Source organism: Candoia aspera, chromosome 11 (assembly GCF_035149785.1).
Source record: "Candoia aspera isolate rCanAsp1 chromosome 11, rCanAsp1.hap2, whole genome shotgun sequence".
Classification (NCBI taxonomy): domain Eukaryota; kingdom Metazoa; phylum Chordata; class Lepidosauria; order Squamata; family Boidae; genus Candoia; species Candoia aspera.
Window position 1 is genome coordinate 21,820,818 of NC_086163.1, and position 19,047 is coordinate 21,839,864.

General features: G+C 39.0%; 1 protein-coding gene across 1 annotated transcript in view; it reads left to right on the forward strand.

Moving 5' to 3' along the window:
- Window positions 1-19,047, forward strand: part of CDH13 (cadherin 13) — a 489,049-nt gene that overhangs the window by 338,931 nt on the left and 131,071 nt on the right. The window contains exon 7 of the mRNA XM_063312654.1: window positions 15,852-16,030. Coding sequence (XP_063168724.1) covers window positions 15,852-16,030 — 179 coding nt within the window. The remainder of the gene's footprint in view (window positions 1-15,851; window positions 16,031-19,047) is intronic.

The following is a 19,047-nucleotide window of genomic DNA, read 5'->3' on the forward strand; positions in this document are numbered from 1 at the left end:
TCAGAATATTTGCATGCCCCATTAAAATGACAGAAACAAAGCTGGGAAAAGATCTCTCAGCTATTGGCATGCAGTTTTTAAATCACATCATTCAGGAGAGCAGAAAGAGGATAAAAATGGAAGCTATAATGACATGTATAATGGACTGTTGTTGCTGTTCCTAGCACTTGCCCTGATTAGTCGCAGGACTGTTTTGCAATGCGCTTGCCTCAGTTCACACAGCAAAGCTATGAATGCATGATGTGACAAGCAGGGTTGTTCTTCAGCCAGCTTTTTCAGCCTAGCACTGACTTGCACTGAGGAGGAGGTGCAAGGTCACCCAGCTATCTTCCGTGCCTAAAGGAGGACTAGAACCTGGATCTCTGTGATTCTAGTCCAGCAACTTAGCCACCGTATTATAATGGCTCTCAATATACAGAAAGGAATATTATAAACTATGATAAATCAGTGCAGCAGGGAAAAAAATAAATGGAAAGGGGGGGAAATAACAGGAAAGGGGATTTTACTCATTTCAGTTAATTTGCAGAAGATTAGTTTTGGGATAATCAATAAACCACTTTACTTTTCTCAAAAGCAAGTCATGACAAATCCTAGTCATTGGCCACATGTTGGGCTTGAAGATATTTAGTAGTTCAAATTCACAGGATCTGACTCTGAAATCAACATTGGGATGAAATGCTAAATTGTGTCTAAAAGATAGCATAAAGTCACTCAGTTGTATGTGCCTGTGAGTGGGAAAATATTTTAGGAATATGAAGAAAAGAACTTATTCATCTAGTTCTTTGAACAGGGATATATGTGGCTTAGAACGTCTTTGGATCAGCCCCTAACCTTCATGTATACATAAGGTAAAGGTAAAGGTTTCCCTTGACGTAAAGTCCAGTCGTGTCCGACTCTAGGGGGCGGTGCTCATCTCCGCTTCTAAGCCTTGGAGCCAGCGTTGTCCATAGGACACTTCCGGGTCATGTGGTCAGCATGATGACTCGGAATGCCGTTACCTTCCTGCCGAAGCGGTACCTATTGATCTACTCACATTTGCATGTTTTCGAACTGCTAGGTGAGCAGGAGCTGGGATTAACAACGGGAGCTCACCCTGCCGCGCGGTTTCGAACCGCCGACCTTCCGATCGACAGCTCAGTGGTTTAACCCACAGCGCCACCACGTCCCTCATGTATACATAGAACCACTTCATTATTATGCTTATTTAATCAACTCCAAGTTGGCTGGGAATTGCTGTCCCAGCATCTACTGAGAGCACCAGGTTGGAGAAGGTGCCTCTACACTGTACAGAGAGATAAACCAGTTCCAGATCTGCATGTGCTTCTTTCCCAGAAAGACTCAGGTGTGAACCCAAGATCTCCTTTAAAGATTGCATGAAGATTCCATCTTTTAATAAGATAGAAAATGGAAACTATTAATTATACAGGGAAAGAGTAAGTGTATTAAAATGTAATTTAATACAGTCTGCATCCAATTTGAATCCAGTTTAGCTTTGGACCTGTCTCTTCCTACTTTTGAGGCCTTGGCCCCTCCTGGGTCACCTAAGGACCTATCCTACTGGTTTACCAACCTGGATCACTTTCAAAACTATGGATATCAATTCCCCAAATTCCCTAGCTAGCATGGCCATTTCTGGAAATTGAAGAGGAGCATTTAAATATCGTCTCTGAAAACAGGACGTATTATTTTTTAATTTATTTATTTTTCTATCCCACCCTGATTATTTTTATGTGACTGTAATGGTTATTATTCTGTTAAAATAATAATTCATATGATTAACTCCCTTGATGGCCCCTCTGCAAACATCAGCAAATGCAAACCTAGGGGCTGGATAGGAGCAATGGTGATGTGAGACCTCTTTGCTTTGATGACAAATTTAATAATAGAGGATTAGCATGCGGCCTATTAAGCATCCCATTCAAAGGGAAAAAACAAAGTGCAGATAGATGGAGTCATAAAATATCTAATATCCCCAATTCATCATCCTCAAAATGCAATGTTCTCTGTACTGTTGGAATTGAATAATGATGAATAATATTGCAGTGCAAAGGGGGTGATTAATTTCTCTTAAAAGAACTTACGAGCCAGGAATGAAGACAGCGATGGTAATGTCCAGCTGTAAAGAACGTGACGTTCTTCAGAAAGGGAACATTATCCAACATTTTAGTCAAATTTATGGCTAACCAGATTATTCTTGCCAGGAAGACATGGATGGCTTTGTTCTGGGGGTGACAGTTTGTTTCTTAATTTAAGCCCCACTTCCCACATTGCCACAATTTTGTGGAAATCAGTACCTACCCTCATAGAGAGTAAACTCCATTGTCCTACACAGAGAAACTGTTACAAAGGTCTTCAAAATTTAAGTGTAGTTTGCTAAAATGACCCGGCGTATTATGGGTTATTTTTCTGAAGCATATAGCAAAAGGGCATCTAATTAGCAAAAGGATGTGATTAGAATACTAAATGTTACAGACAAGACAAGTCTCACGCATGAAGCAGAAAAAGACATCTGTTCGATTAGTAACTTTGCTACAGTTGCCAGAGTATTAAAGGATATTGAATTAACACCAGTTTCTATATGAACGGAATCAGCTTGTTGGTGTTAATTTGAGGAAGCACCACTTAAACCAAAACAACAACGAGTGTATTATCTGAAGAGCAAATCCTTGTACATGCAGATTTGCCCAAATGAATTTTAGCCCGGGCTATGTACACTTAGTTCAATCAAACAGCAGGCTTATTCATGACCGAATTAATGGAACTTGATTTATTTAAAGAATTTATATGGCTGCTCAACTCAAACAATGTGACTCTGGGCAGCATATAAGAAACATCCAACATCCAACAACAAATAGTAATAATCAATAATAGGTTGACCTGGCTCCATTCAGTTTTAGGATAGTTGATGGTTACACTACTCTGCTTTAGGAAAGCACTATTGTAAGGCAACCACCAGTTTCACTGTGCTTAGATAACTTGATTCTATTCATTGGTTTGTCTATAAAGGGCCCATAAAGTTAAGATGGGGCATAATGTGGTGCTGTACCATAGAAGCTCTATGTACCAATAGCAGGAGAGATCAATGATAGAAGATGACGTTATTAGAGATTGAGCCATGTGAATGGACCTAACTCTATAGCCTTATAGTAAAGGGGAGTGCCTAGCTGAACTTGGTTAATCTGAACAAGGAAACTAGTCAGCATGGTCAGATCGGGTTAAGGCTTTGAGAGAACACCACTCAGGAAATCCTAGGGCTGTAGATTGAGTCGGAAATTAAACAACAACAACAACAACCCGAAGAGGGGTGACCGCAAGGTGTGGTCCAAAAGTTCAATGTGGCAGACACAACAGTGTGACTGAAGCATCACCTATTATCTGGGTGTGTCAGCCAGCGTGAACTTACAACCTTGCGTACCCATGATGTGCTCTTCTGATGTGTTTCTTATGAATTTGCATGCATTTCCAAGAACAATGTCTTTAATACTTAAGAATCAGAAGGGGATTCAAGATCACATGGATGATTTTTCAGTGTTTGAGAATACTCCTGAACAACATATATACAAAATTGGAGTTCGTATATTAGATTGTGTTACATTTTGAAGTTTCATCTGGACAAACACTAATTTAAAGAACCCAGATTTTCTTTTCTGGGACGTACCTTTCTCCTCACATGGCTTAAAATCTGATTCTGATTATATATTGACAATTTAGGAGGACTCCTCCAAGCTGTGGCCTAATTTCATGTTTCTTTGTGGGAGCTGATGTCATAGCATGGAAAATTCATCCCAAATCAGGCATATGCACAAAGTAGCAAGCTGTACAAAATAGTTCTGGGAATATGAAAGATGGATAATTATCCAGAATTTACATTATTTAATCCTGGATTATCTATCTTTATGACAGCAGAATTTTGGCTGCTTCTAACAGAGGAATTACTATCTATATTTATCTACCTACCACATTGTATAAATCCAGAGAGGGCTAGAATACCGCAGTTTTATATCAAGATTGCAGTGGGGAGAGAGAGAAGTCTTGATTAAAACAACTATAAATAACATGGCACCTTCCAGCTACTTAATAATACAATACAATCATTACGCCTTCCCAAGTTGTATCAGGAAAAGTTTGCCATTGATAGCAGAGCAGCTTTTTATGGTGCTCCAATTGACCACTCTGATGTTATGCTACTGCATTAATTGATTATTACAACAGTAGCTTGAAGTAATTTCAACATTAAAAGCCTCTGATTTGCTTCTCTTTCTAATATGTATTTATTTATGTACTTATTTATTTATAATCCATTCAATCGTTTCTGATTCTCAGAGACTGCCTGGACAAGTCCCTGCAGATTTCTTGGCAAGGTTTTTCAGAAGTGGTTTGCCATTGCCTCCTTTCTAGGGCTGAGAGAGAGGGACTGGCCCAAAGTCACTCAGCTGGCTTCATGCCCAAGGCAGGACTAAAACTCATGGTCTTCCAATTCCTAGCCTGATGCCTTAACCACTACACCACACTGGCTTTCTAATACACTATGGATTTATATTATATGCTAATATGCATTTATACTATGTGTAATGGTTGCTTACTCCAAAATACTCAGTCTCACAAGCCCAAGCTTAAAGATAACTGATTTATTAAAGGAATAGTATGCAAATACAGAGAAAGCTGAGAATGAGCAAAAGCGCGTGAAATACAAACCAAATACTCTCGCTTCACCCCCAATCCCGCCCCTCGCCCCAGCATAGCAACCACCCCCTCCCAGGTGTTAGCAACCGACCCACATCGGCCTGGGAAAGTAACCTTGAATACATGTCATAACCCAAACACACATTCCTGCCTAGCAGCATGGAGATTACAGCCCGGCACGGCTGAAAGTCCCCTCCCTGCCGATGACAGACACGGAACATGAAAGTGACATGGGAAACGTTACGATGGATTCAAACCATTGAAGCGAGGAACATGACACTATGCTAATATGTATACACACACACGAACACACACACACACATCCTATATTCATATATATTTATATTACCATTAGCTGGGCATCATACACGGTTCTTTTATTCTTCCCTTTAATTTTCCCTTAATACATAGGGGTTTTTTTCCCTCTAAATTAGGAAGAGGCTGACAGATACTCTTGGTTCACCCGTTAGCCATATTCTGACTTGTTTTAATTTTGGCATAAACAACAAGGCTGTGGTTTACTTATAACCACGGTTCATTGTTCAGAATGGTTAACAGGCTAATCTGGGGCCAAGCAAAGCACATGATGGCTTAGAGTGAGGGGTGAACACTTCCATTGTTCTTGGCCCATGACTTTCATGGCCAGGTACACATTTGAACCTATGACTTCCCCATTCTTTCTTGCTCCCTCTCCACTTTACTGGACCATCTTTCCTTCAACTCAACAGCAAATGCAAGATGAAAATCAGGGAAAGCGGAAGAGCAGGAGCTTGAGGGATGTTTTTTATAGAAAGAAAGATAAGGCAGAAGCCTTTAGGATTTATTTCTTTTACTAAGCTCTGTGCTTAGCCGTTCTAGACTATAAAGTCTGCATCTGCATTTAAACAGCCTGTAAAGTCTGAAATCAAATTTGAATCATGGCAAGCAATCCTGGCTCGCTTTCGGGGAAACGAAGAGTCTGCCCAGCGTAATCCTATAGTTAAGTGCACTTCTGTGATGGAATAGGTTAACTATAAAAAGGCTCAGATTGAAAGCTGCCAGGTGAAGTAGCAAAGCCATGAAGACAGAGAAAAAAATACAGCATTCAGTACTAGGCATATTTTGCCCACTTGGCCTCATGAGGATACAGAAGGATATCAGAAGCAGAAAGGGTGATCTCCACATAGGTTTACAGTTGTAGTCCACACTGAAATGACCTTATCTTAAGTCAGATCGTTGGTCCATCAAGTCCAGAACCAGTAGTTGACCATGCTAGTTATCAATCCAGATACCTATGCCAGTAGGTATCTGTCTGTCTACCTATGTCATGATAGCTACATTTGCTCAGAAGTCTTCACTGGAGAACTTTATCAAGGAAGCTGCTTCTTGGTTCTCCCCATCAACAGGTTTATCAAACTTTCAAAGAATTCTGAAAAGATGGTTAGATTTTTCAAAAACTTTATTGATGTCTCTTTAGCAAAGAAGAATAAATTGGAGATATTCTCTATCAATTTATCTGTAACAGATATTAAGCTAGCCAACTCAAATTTCGCAGTCCCCATTGGTTATTTTTCTATCATCTCATTCAAAGATCAGTCTTACTAACTTTTAGCAGAGGATCAGCAATTTCCTATCTGAGTTATTTGGGAACTCTTTGATAGATACCATATGGCTGTAGGAATCTGTTTTGTTTTTTTTAAATGTCAGTAGGCTGTGGAGGAATTGTACCTCATCATGACAACCTGTAAAAGTTTGCAAGCCTTATTTTGGTGAAGCTTCCATTTTCTAGAGATTTTTTCCCCCATAATTTTAACCTGCTGCTGCTTGTTAACCATGTTGGTATTCTCTTGTGCTTGCTGATACTTTTTCTAACCTGCAGATACATTCCAAGCTTCTGTTGTAGTTTTTGAGAACTTCTGAATAGGCTTTGAGAAAGTTGACCCAGCCACACATCACAAACAGATCTTCCTGAGCAGGGAGATTAAATTCTGAGTGTAGCTACCAAGACAACCACTTCCTTTTTATCTAACCAAATACAATGCAGTGTATTTGGGACATTCAAGGGCTTTCATCAGTGTAATTAGCAGTTTGGTCCACCCTTTAGAACAGGAGCAGGAACCTATAGATCACCTAATGTCACTGAATTCCAGGGCTGATGGGAATTGAAGTTCAACATGGTCTACAGGATGGATTGCACTTTTAAGCTATCCTTGAATTTTTCTTGCAAACAAGTTAAAAAAACAAAACTGGTGTTGCTGTTTTAGCAAAAAAGTCTCAAGTTTCCAATATACAGCTCAAATTTGCCTGATGCACTTTGGACAGAATAAGACCACATTTGAAAGGAACATAAAGCATCCTGTTTCTGGCAAGGCCAGAGTTAACTAAATCAACAGTGTGAAGGCTGCGTGGCTGCTCCTGTTGCAGTTGTTTTTGAAGATTGTGCTATCATTAATCAGATACTATTACAACTGGTTTGTTTTGATGATGATGATGATGATGATGATGATGATGATGATGAAGATAGTAATAATAATAATATCCTGATGACCGTCCCCCCAATGTCATACAGTACATTGCATTAGTATTAATATTGTTAATATTAGTAGACTTCACTGGCAGAAAACAATGAAAGATATAAAAATAAAAGTTCTGCTGCTTGCTGCTTCCTCATTGAATTTAGTCAGTCTGATTAGGTCCAGATCATCCTGTCTCCCACCTGTTTCTTTTTCCCTTCACAATGGCACCTTCGCATCCTGACTTCAAGGCATCCGTACATCACAGCCCTTCCAGGACCGCCAGCCTCTTAAAGAATGCTCTTAAACAAATGTTCATGTTCAGTATATGACATGCTATTTCTACAAATGAGAGCGGATATAACTCATTCTAAGTAACCTTAGCACAAGAATACTTCCTTAAATCCAAACACCTATAAAATTCCCTGGGGTGAGGAAATGGAGGAGGGGTGGAGAGAGAATGGGTAAGGTTAAACATTGGAATTGCTAGAATTTGACCTGGCCATAAATCTCCACTTCAGCTCATGTTTTATGAGAACATTCAATGGGAAAGCAATTCTCATGTACAATTGCTTTGCCTTTCTAAGTCATTTCTGACTGATTGCTGTCATACCTGAGATTTTAGCCCCTTTCTCTTGGCTTCAGCAATATTTTAACATTTCACTGAGTTACAGTGGAATTGTCTGTGTTTAAACCAAGGAAGTGAGTCCAGAGATTGTAATGTGCTAGAAATATTCAGCATTCAAGATGTGGGCAGAGCCAAATGCTTTTACATAGATGATGTCATCCATGGAAAAAAATTATTCTAAACATACTGCTGAAAATAGAACTGTTAGGAGACACTAAGGTTAGGACCTTCTATTTGTGGTTGCTCCATATGGCAAGTTATGAGGACTGTAGCTTGGGAAAGCTTCCTTTTTGACGAAAGGGAATATTTTATGAGTGTGAGTATTCCTGACAGCAGTTTTATAACTTTAACAGAAAGAAGGTTGAAGGAGATACATGGAGCACATCTCCCCACTAGATCAACCTGACCTTTTGATTGTGCTGGGAAAACTTCCCCCATTTTCAGAAGGTTGGGGGAGGGGGGTGGAGCGCAGAAGTGTTTTCCTGTTTAGCTGTTACTTGGCCTCAGCCATAAATGTGTTCTGACTTGGTCTGATGCTAAGCATTCTTTCAGTACATGGTTCAAGTCTATCAGCTGTTTACTGCTTAGTCTTCACAAGAGAAATGTTTCTTTTGTGCTAATCCATGTTAGCCATCAATATCTTTTTAGGAAGCTCTCAAATAAGAAAACAATACTCCCATTTTTTGCTAGTTTCTAACAGCTAAAGCTAGAGCCAGTTTGGAGTAGTGGTTAAGGCATCAGGCTAGAAACAGGGAGACTGTGAGTTCTAGTCCAACCTTAGGCACAAAGACAGCTGGGTGATCTTGGGCCAGTCCCTCTCTCTCAGCCCTAGGAAGGAGGCAATGGCAAACCACTTCTGAAAAACCTTTCCAAGAAAACTGCAGGGATTTGTCCAGGCAGTCTCCAAGAATCTGACACAATTGAATGGATTGGAAAAAAAAAAAAAAGCTAAGAAGTTGCTTTTATGGAAATTAAAGGAATTTGTTTGGATTCAAGGACGGATTTTAGATCATCTACCAGATGAATTTGTGGATCAGAATCTAGCTGTCCATTGTATCTCTAATTGATCTGTCAGTGGTGCTATGAGCTTTATTACTGGCATCTTTTAGAATTTATTGGGCAGAAAAACTACTAGAAAGAGAAAATGTGAAGCTATAAATTCAGGGTTACACCGGCTTGACCAAAGTCTCTAAGATGAATGAGTTCTGAAAGGGCAGCTTGAACCTTAGAATATCTTGCATTGAATAGCCATGTGCATTGGGAGAAACAAAATTCTTGCGATTATAGGAAAATTTGGCCCTGCAGTTCATTAATTCTCACTAAACAGACTACCGACTGAGTGAAGCCTCCAAGTTTAACAACAGCCATAAGTTAATATTTGCAGCTGCAATTCAAACATACTTGACTGGAGACATAATAGATCTTTCTTCTTATATTTGTTTTGGCTTCCCTGGGGCTTGTTTTTCTTTAAAATACAAATTGACAGTCAAACATGTAATTAGTTGTGATGAGTGTCACAGCCAGCCATTTCCCCTTCACCATCCCACTTCTCCAAAAGTTGATTTATTTTGATCACAATGAATTAGACATGCTTTTCATAACCCTTGAGGGAATCTCGTTTTCTTCTCCTTCCCACTGCATTCACCCAATCATCAAATTAAAAAGCAAAGGTGGCATATCAATAACGGCTTCCTGTTTCCATGGATATGATTCATTTAGTTGGTAGATTTATATCATGCTTTTAATCTGAGACCTTTCTCCTGTAGCAACAGCCCTGTGCAGTAACTGGGCTAGAGAGAGAGAGTGAATTGCCCAAAGTCACCTACTGAGCTTCCATGGATAAGGGTGGACCTGTACCTGGGTCTTCCTGTTTCTAGTCTACCATTTTAATCACTATGTCACCACACTGGATGTTGAATGATATAAAAGAAAAATGGATCAATAAAGAGAAATAAGTTCTCATAATCTGTTATGACTAGTAAATTGTCATCCCTTTACAAGATATTGTGTTTTACCACTGTTTTAGTTCTGCATAGTAAAGCAACAAAAAACTAAAAAAAAAAGGAATTGTCTGGAAATATTTAGCAAGTTGATGATGGGTCCTCTAATTGTGTTGATACAGTAACTTGATATAACACACACAAACCTTTCTGTGATATAATAATTTGTAGGCTGTTGTTTGGTGCTTCAGCAGCCACTGCATTTGATTAATGTCTGGAATAGAAGCATTTATAAAATGACACAAAATTAGATGTAGGCAATTTATGAGCCTCAGGAAATGAATCTTTTAAGAATAGAACTTCATGATGGAACAATGCCAGGGATCTTCTGTTTGATACATCTGGATGAATTCTAAATTATACAGCCTTTTGTAATATGAATGTGGGTACACAGCATGGTTATATATTGTAAAAGCGCTTTTCATTCATTTCCTTTGGCTGGGCAAATGAGCTGCAATAACTAGGGTGCTGGTTCACAATTTTGGCAATTTTGGCAACTTCGATTCTCAGAAAGTCCCAGGAAGCATCACTATTGCTGAGAATTCCAGAATTCAAGAAGTTGCCAAGGTGGGGGACACTAATCTAGCTCATATCACTGCCCAGCAAAGATTAGCTGTACCTAAGAATGAGAATGGACCTTGTAATTTGTTTGGTCCCATTGCAAATTTCCCTGTTGAACTCCATGGACTAGTATAGCAATATTATACAATCTAAGATTTGGGGGATATATGTGGTCCCCCACCAGCAAATCCCCTCCAGAAACTGCTGCCAAACTATAGTTTGTAATGTGGGAAAGGGAGAAAGGATTAAATAAATGGGGAATGATTCCATTAACTCTGTTTAACTTGCTTTTATTTATATATATATATATATATAATTTTGATTACAATAGTGAAAACTAATACAAACTAAACTTGGAGAAAGAAAACAGAATAGAAAAAAAAAGAATAACGATTGCAGGAAAGAAGAGAAAAAGAAATATATAAAGAAGTGACTTCCAACCTCCATCACAACAAGTATAAAAAAATCAATAACTTGTCACCCCCTCTAAGGTTAAACAGATATCTCTTCCTCCCATATCCCATCCCTTATCAATAAGCAAATCCATAAAACATCAACTTTTCAAAAAAGTCCATAAAGGGTTGCCAGGACATTCCAAACAAACAAACAAACAAGCAATCTTATTTTAACCTTGATCAAATAAACCTTTCTTTTACTTCTAACAGTCTTAATCTTTAATTCAATCAAATATTGCCATAGGATTTGATTTCTCTTCCATTCTTCTTTATCCCATCACACAGATTTCTTCAAGGCTTTAGCAAGCCTCTTTTGTAGTTCCAATAAGAAAACATTATCCAGGTCATTCTTTGGGTTTATCATTCGTGTTTCCCTTTTAATTTTTAAAACTTCAGGCAGTTTCTTTTGTATATCCAGTAAAGTGTCTTTTTTCCAAATCATTCTCTTGGCCTGTCATTTGTACTTCCACTTTTGGTACTTTCTCTGTCTTGTCAGATAAAATTTGTTCCACATCTGTCATTCCTTCATTAACATCTTTTGGACACAGGCTATCCATAGAAGCAGACACCATTACTGACAGTGCTGATATTGTAGCTACTAACTTCTGGCTCCATTCTTCAAAGATCGCCTTTAATGTTTCCGATGTTGTGATTTTTGTGTCATTTTGTAAGTCACCATATTAACAGACATGAAGAGCAGGCTTGTATTTTTTTTCCTTCTGCCTGAAATCTTTAGTCCCCTCTAGTGTCCAGTTTCTAAAATCATAAAGTAATTTATCTTTGTTATGACTTGCAATAACTAGGATAGCCAAAATAAGTCTGTTTCCCACAAGAAGCAATTTATTTTTTATAGTTAATTCCAAAATCTTATAGTAAAAGTCAATATTCCAAATTTATCTGGACCCTTAATCCATTTATAACTTTCTTCGATCAAAATTTTATTTAGCTTTTTGCTGTTTATTTCGCATTCTTTAATGTCTGAAGCTTATAATTAATTTTTCTTTTGTTCAGAGTTGAAGATAAACTCACCCAATTACCTTTCAAATGTGTCATTCCGAAGGTCTCTAATAGCGTTGAAATGGTTAATAAGCAATTTCCTAAAGTGATTAGAAAGTGAGGCTTGTGAATTTAGTGTCTTTTAAAAGGCTCTGCCACAGTTGCAGACAAGATGGTTGATCCCGTCATCTCCTGGTGCTCAAGCCCGTGGAAAACCACTGTCAAAGCATATCACTCAAGGTCAACTGTGGTCCTTCTCTGAAGAGAAGTTGGTAGAGCCCAGTCCTTTAGTAGAAATGGGGGAGATATTTGTCCGGTTGCATTGTAAGGGGGACTAACTCTCTCATGAACTTTTTAAATAAACTGGTAGCCCAAAATCAGTCATCCCTACATTTCTCTTTTCTTTGTTTTTTGTTTTGCTTTTGGTTTCTGATGCTGTTCACCAATTAGAAAATGTTTTTATTAAAGTATAGTCCTCTTTATGAAAATGACACAGCTTTGCAAATATGTGTACATTAAATAAAATGGCATGTGCAAATGTTCATATTAGACACAGCATGCGCAAATAAATGTGAACTTTTGCTCCTGCCCCTGGTGGCCTCCCATCCAATTACTAATCAGGCCCAACCCTGCTTAGCTTCCGAGCCCAATCAAGGTCAGCTAGATGTTGAAGCTTAAAACCAAAACTGCTTAATTCCTTTGCCTGAATTTTAGAGATGATACAAATATTCTTAAAAGCCTTGTGTTCATAGAAATATTACTTTCTGTTTAAGAGAGGACAGGGAGAAGGGGAAGACGGTATTTGTATCCTCTTTAAAAACAAAAGAAATTTACTTTTTGCTGCAGAATTGCTTACATTACTTGTATGAACATTTAATTAACTAATTGATTGAGTAATTGACTAAATCTTATATTGTTAATCAGCAGAGATTTATTTAATTAGATCACAGTTCTATTCATAACTTAGTACTAATTCTACTGTGTTACGAATATAAACACATACAGTACATGCCTGAGAGGCAAAGTAATTTTCCAAGTTCAGTTTCAAAAATACATCACGTTCTGAGGTTCAGACCAATTTCATAACCCAGCAATGGTTTGGACTTCCACGGGTAAACCCTGCCTTGATACTCTTGAACAGTTCCTGATTCATTCTTTGTAAAACTTGCAGAGGGACATCTTCTGGCTATTTTTCCCCAAAACAAAGAAGGAAGCTATAAGACAATTCCAAGTTTTCCTACTGAGGCCTTCTTGAACATAAATATGTTAGTGAGTAGTGATTTATTTTTGGAGGATGTCAGCTTGCCACTTTGGGTTTTTTACTAAAATATTAAAACAAAACAAAAATGAAATCAAGTGAACAGGGAACTTGATGGGCACTGTGGGAACCGAGACATTTACAGCTAGCCCCAATGCTTCCAAAATGACGAAACCAGTATCTGTGGGGTCACTCTGCAAGCTTCACCCCTTAGTTCCTTGTGTGTAACATCACAAGTAAAAAAGGGTTGGGATTTAATGTGTATTTTGTTACTTGGCCCCTCCTGGGGTGCCCATTTATGGAAATCCATGTGGCCCACCCTGTTCTAGAGCTAAGCTTGGAATCCTAAAATCCTAAAGTTGAAAGGAGGCAGGAGGTCTAATGTCCACTGGGTATGGAAATCCATATTACAGCACCCCTGACAGTTAGCTCTACTTTACCTTCCTGTATCCAGAAATTTTAACTCTCTGTAAAGGGGGTTTTAAGCCTCTGTAAAATATTCTGCTGTTGTTGGCTAATAAACAGGGATTTTTCCATGTCAAAATATTGCTTGATTTACTTTTCTGGATAAAAATGATGAACCAAATGGGCAAAGTACTCAGATTAGAATGATGGGGAAAGGAAATAGTGTTGGTACAGAAGAGCATATAAAATGGGTATCTGATGGTGCAGGTTGCAAATTGCAGTGATCAAACCATGGATACTGTCAGAACTTGGTTAAATTTCTCAAGAGTGGAACTCTGGCTGAAGTGGCAATTGAAGCAAAGTGTAATGATTGCCTATTCAAAATCACTATCAGACTTACACAAGGCTTTCATAGATATCTGATTTAATAATGAATAGTATGCAGGATCACAAGCAAAGCTGAGAATAGTAAAAGCGCGGGATGTCTCCCAATAAAACCCCAAACGACTTCCAGTCCCTCCCCGCAGAGTCAGTACATTCCATGCCCTGCAGGTGCCCCTAACGCTTCCTGCCAGTCTGCGGGAAACGTCCTTGACCAGGCAAGATAACCCAAACATGCATTCTTCACTCCTCGCATTGCAGCCTGGAACAAGGAACAGGAGCATCCCCCTCCCGTACAGCAACCTGTGTCAGCACCAGCATGGCATGGGAACACTTTACGATGTTTTTCAGGAGCATTGGAACAGGGACCATGACACAAAGGCTTAAGAATCTAATTTTTCAAGGTTAATGCACCAAGAAAAAAGAACCTTCAGGAGAGGAGATATAAGATAAACTATTGCACCGCTGATGTTACCTAGTTGGGTAATGAAACATCTGCAAGCAAACAGCCAAGCTCAGAGAGCACCAAGGACTCCACAAAGATATACTATATTGGCAGGTTGGGAAGAAAGATGTTTATTTTAACATCTATATGTTTGTGAAATGAGGAGGTAGCTCGGAATTTGGACTGAGCCCTCAGCATTCTTGTCAACTGTTGGTTGGCTGGTTGGTTTTTGGCTGGTGTGTCCCTCACAGTTGGAAGTCAATAAAAGGAAGCATCCAAATCTCTTCCCACATTTAGAAACCTAGATCACATTACCTAGTTTAAAAACAGAATTAATGGCACAGAACTCTTCTGGGGTTTTGTTTGTTGTGTTTTGTTTTTAACCTGTTGACACGCAGTTTGCAGCAGTCTCAGTTCCTTTGTGTCTCTTCCATTTTTAGGTAGCATTTTGTTGATACTCAGCAGTGCATAAAAAAAGAAAAGAAAAGCATTGCACAGAATTTTACCTTTGTTTAAAACAAAATAATGTAAATGTTTTATCAGTGCCTAGAGAGGGTGAGTGGGAAAAGATGCAGAGCAAATGGAACAGCTGCCATTAAACTAGGGTACAAGGGGAAAATACTGTAAGGCAGAACAAAGAGAAAAGAAAAGAGGAAGGCTCTCATCCACATTTGATTTTGCAGAAGCAAAGGGACTCAGTACCACAAACCTATGCTGAGCTTTCTGGCAGATGTAAAGTAAGGACCTAATTTCCGAAGTTTGACTGCAGGTGAAGGAAAGATAAGTAGAGATTGAAATGCAAGTGAAAGAAGCTACTTAAGCAAATTGGACTGCTAGATCTGGAAAAGTATGCGTGGCCTTAGGACTTCAGGGTTAATAATCCCCTGCTTTTTCTAATTACAACTTGCTCACAGCAGGGGAGATGACTAGGCTGCAGAAGAATATGCTTAATGAGGTGGGCATGGAAAATTCATTAAAGGCTTCTAATTGAATTTACAGTCATATAGTTAACTGAGGATAAGTTCTCCACCAGGAAATTTTGGATGATATGTCCTGCTAAATGCCCTATCATCCATTCCTTGCAAGGAAATAACCTTCAATATACCCCTTTGATGAGATCTTAAGAACGAACCTTCAGATGGTTTGGAGAGTAGGATGGGCCATTCAGAATAAAGGACGGTAACTTGGGTACATTATAATAAACCAGGGGCCCTTTGGATCTATATGATTCTAAATTCAAAAATCCCATCATTGTATCTGGTACAGCAGTAATCAAGTGTGGTTTAAGTTGGAGCTATCAGAAAAATCTAATGTATAATGTCTATATAGTTAGGTGGAAAAATGATAATGAAATGATGTAACGGAGAATGTTTCAATTCTGAGACATCTCATTTTCTCTTCTCTTAAATCCTCAGAACCTTATTTTCTAAACAAGGAGCACTGGACCTTACAAACAAGATGCAAAATGGAAAGCAATAAATTGTTCAATCTGCTTTAATGCTTTTTTTCTGCTGGAAATAAAACTTGATCTCCTTCGCCTTCTCCAGGAAGTACCGTCATGCGTGTGATAGCGTTTGATGCTGATGATCCATCAACGGATAACGCTGTGCTGAGATACAACATTCTTAAGCAGGCCCCAGACAAGCCATCTCCAAACATGTTCTATATTGACCCAGAGAAAGGAGACATCGTCACAGTTGTGTCTCCAGCCATGTTGGACCGTGAAGTAAGTGGCAAGTGGTTTTCATTATCTGTTGACAAAACAGACTCAAACAAAGTAACGCTTATTGTTGGCTATATACTGCATTCTTCATCTTGTTACCTGATGTGGAACTTAATAGGCAGGTTGTTGATGTGATATTCGAATGGCTTGTTTAGAAAAATATTATGTTGTACCCACAGGAGGAAAAAAATAAGTGTTTAGATAGTTGAATAATATCAGGATTTTCTAATAGATCTCCTGGTGATTTGTACTAGATCAGAAAGTGTTTCCAATTCTAAAATAGAGGTGGTTTCTCTCTCTCTCTCTCCCTCTCTCAGTGAAGGATACAGTTGCTAGGATGTGGAAAGAACTTAGAATATATTTTATCTGCAGTTGTGATGGTCAAAGAAACTAGCTGAGCCTCAAGAAACAAATACGTTGAAATGAATGATTCTGCAGTCCTATACGTGCCTATTCTAAAGACCACTGAGATCATTGGGGCTTATCCACAAACAGTTTCACTCTGGAAATTCAGCCAGAGAAAACAAAATAAGCTTTAGCTCCTCTGCTCCAAAGCAGCAGTTTCTAACAACTGCATTCATTCAAGGACCTCCTTCTGAGTTCTTTTAAAATAACTTTTAGCCGTCACTTCAGATGAAGATGTATACAGTAGCATTCTACTTAATTTAACCTAAAGGAATGATGCAAATTGTAAAAGTAAGATATTAGGGCTATGTAGCACTTTGGATTTGGAGGGAAATCCCCTGGGCATGGAAATGTACCCCCTCTTTAACCAAACATGTCTTTCTCTGGGATCTTTCTGGAAGGAAACAGGGAGAAAACTTCTTAAGAGGAAATGTTGAGATATATGGCATCCATTAGCTTATTTCCTCTTTGAACAAGGCCATAAATGATTTTTTTTTAGTGTTTCCTATTTATGATGAAAAGCTCTTGTGAGATAGAAGTTTCTTATTCCTCCAAGGCAATTTGAGCCCTACCATTTAGTAGCTCATTTATCAAAACATATGAAAGTAGCTCTGAGTCCAAAGATGGAGGGTGAAAACTTGTTGTTCACTACTAGATTATTGTTGTTGTTGTTGTTGTTGTTTTAAATGGCTTCTTTGTCCATAAGAATCATAACCTTCCCAAGCACTTTCTAAAATCCTTTTGGATGTTTGTTACCATTTGCACAACGGCTGTGGGGCATTTGATCAGAAGGAAAACTGCCAAGTCAGGAAGATTATTTGCACCTTGCTGTGAGCTGGCCTTTGAAACCCTGCTCAAGAACTGGGAAACAACTGAAGTTCTGGCAGATCTTGTGCGATGATTTGCAGTGTAAGGGGATTGTGTGTGATAGTTGCCTTAATTCCAATGAAACACTCAGACTCAAAGTGACAATTCAGGCTCTGAGTTTATTTAGAAAAGGGTGCAAACAGGTAAAAAGCTGAGAATGAGAAAAGCGGGCCTAAACTCAAACTAAATAGCGTCTTACACACAGCAGCCCAGCCCCCCCCTCACATACAGTTCACCCCACATTCCCAGGTGCTCCTAACGAGCTCTGCTGCTCAACAGGCAAAGAGACCTTGACATGTCAGAGATAGTCTAAACACATTCCCCCTGGCACAGATCAGCACATTTTCAGTACAAGGCTCGCAGCAGCACCCTCCCAGCCAGGACATGTATCAGCACCATGGCAAGCGAACCTTACGATGCAGAAACACCGGAACGGTGAACATGACATTGTGTCAAAGCCTAATGAAAAGCAAAAAAGATACACACAGGTCTCCCCTGAAATAACAGCTGATGGAGAGCAAGGGTGGAACAAATGTGATTGCTGGCCTATTAGTTGTTGAGGGTTAGTGTTCGAGCTTTTCATCCACTAGTGTTCCTGTTTGTATATCTCTTCGAGGCAAATATTTTCATTCCTCCTCTCTCTCAATGCCTTTCCTATCATCATTTCCAAAGACCAGCCTTATGAACAACTCAAGGATGGAAAGATCACTGTGAGGGGATTGTCTTTCCACCTTCCCGATATGAAAATTGATTTCTGGCAGTGATCCTTCTTCTTGTGCAAAATGCACATTCCTGATTTCACTGGGGATGATTTCAAATAGTCCCTTCCCATAATAGGCATATGCAGAAGGTGCCATAGTCAGCCAGAGTTACTGTACATTTTGTTTGTTTGTTTATTTATTTGTTTATTTATTTGATTTCTATAGCCGCCCATCTCAGCAAGTGACTCTGGGCGGCTTACAACAATAAAACTATAAAACAAAAAAAAAATTACAATTAAAACAGTTAAGATATAAAATAAATACAAAATAAATATACATGGCTGCCAAGTGAGTAATGTATGGATGTTAATACAGCCAAGAGACGGGACCATCCGCACGCTTGAGGCCCCAGGCCCGGGCTCAAAGCCAGGTCTTCACGGCCTTATGAAAGGCCAGCAGGGTCAGGGACATCCTAATTTCTGGAGGGAGGATGTTCCAGAGGGCAGACGCTACGGAGGAGAAGGCACGCCTTCTAGTTCCCGCCAACCAACACTCCCTGGCTGACGGGACCCGCAGCATACCCAACCCAATACCCAATCTGTCAATGTCTGCATGTTGCTTATGAAATCTGTGTAATGGAGAAATTGATGATATCCTGAATTATGTGATTAGAAAAGGATAACCTCTTAATTCTCATCCCTGTATCCCACTATATGCAGAATTTAATCTTGCTAAGAAACAGTGTGATAATAGTTAAACATTCTTTTTCGTGCCTGGATATTGTTCTGAAAATCCATTCCTATCCTTCTCTTGCATAAACCATGTTTTGTTTTGTTTATGTATTTATGGATTTTCTGCTGAAAAAAAAATGCATACTCTTCAGGGCACACTCCAGTAATTTACAAGAATAATCGCTGTTATTGCAGTATAGCACAAATGAACATTTAAGGGGAGGGAAAAATGCTTTGCATACATTTGATCTACCTCTTGGAGCTTAGCAACTTTTGACAGTATCAGAAATAAAGACTTCAGAGAGATAGCAGCAAA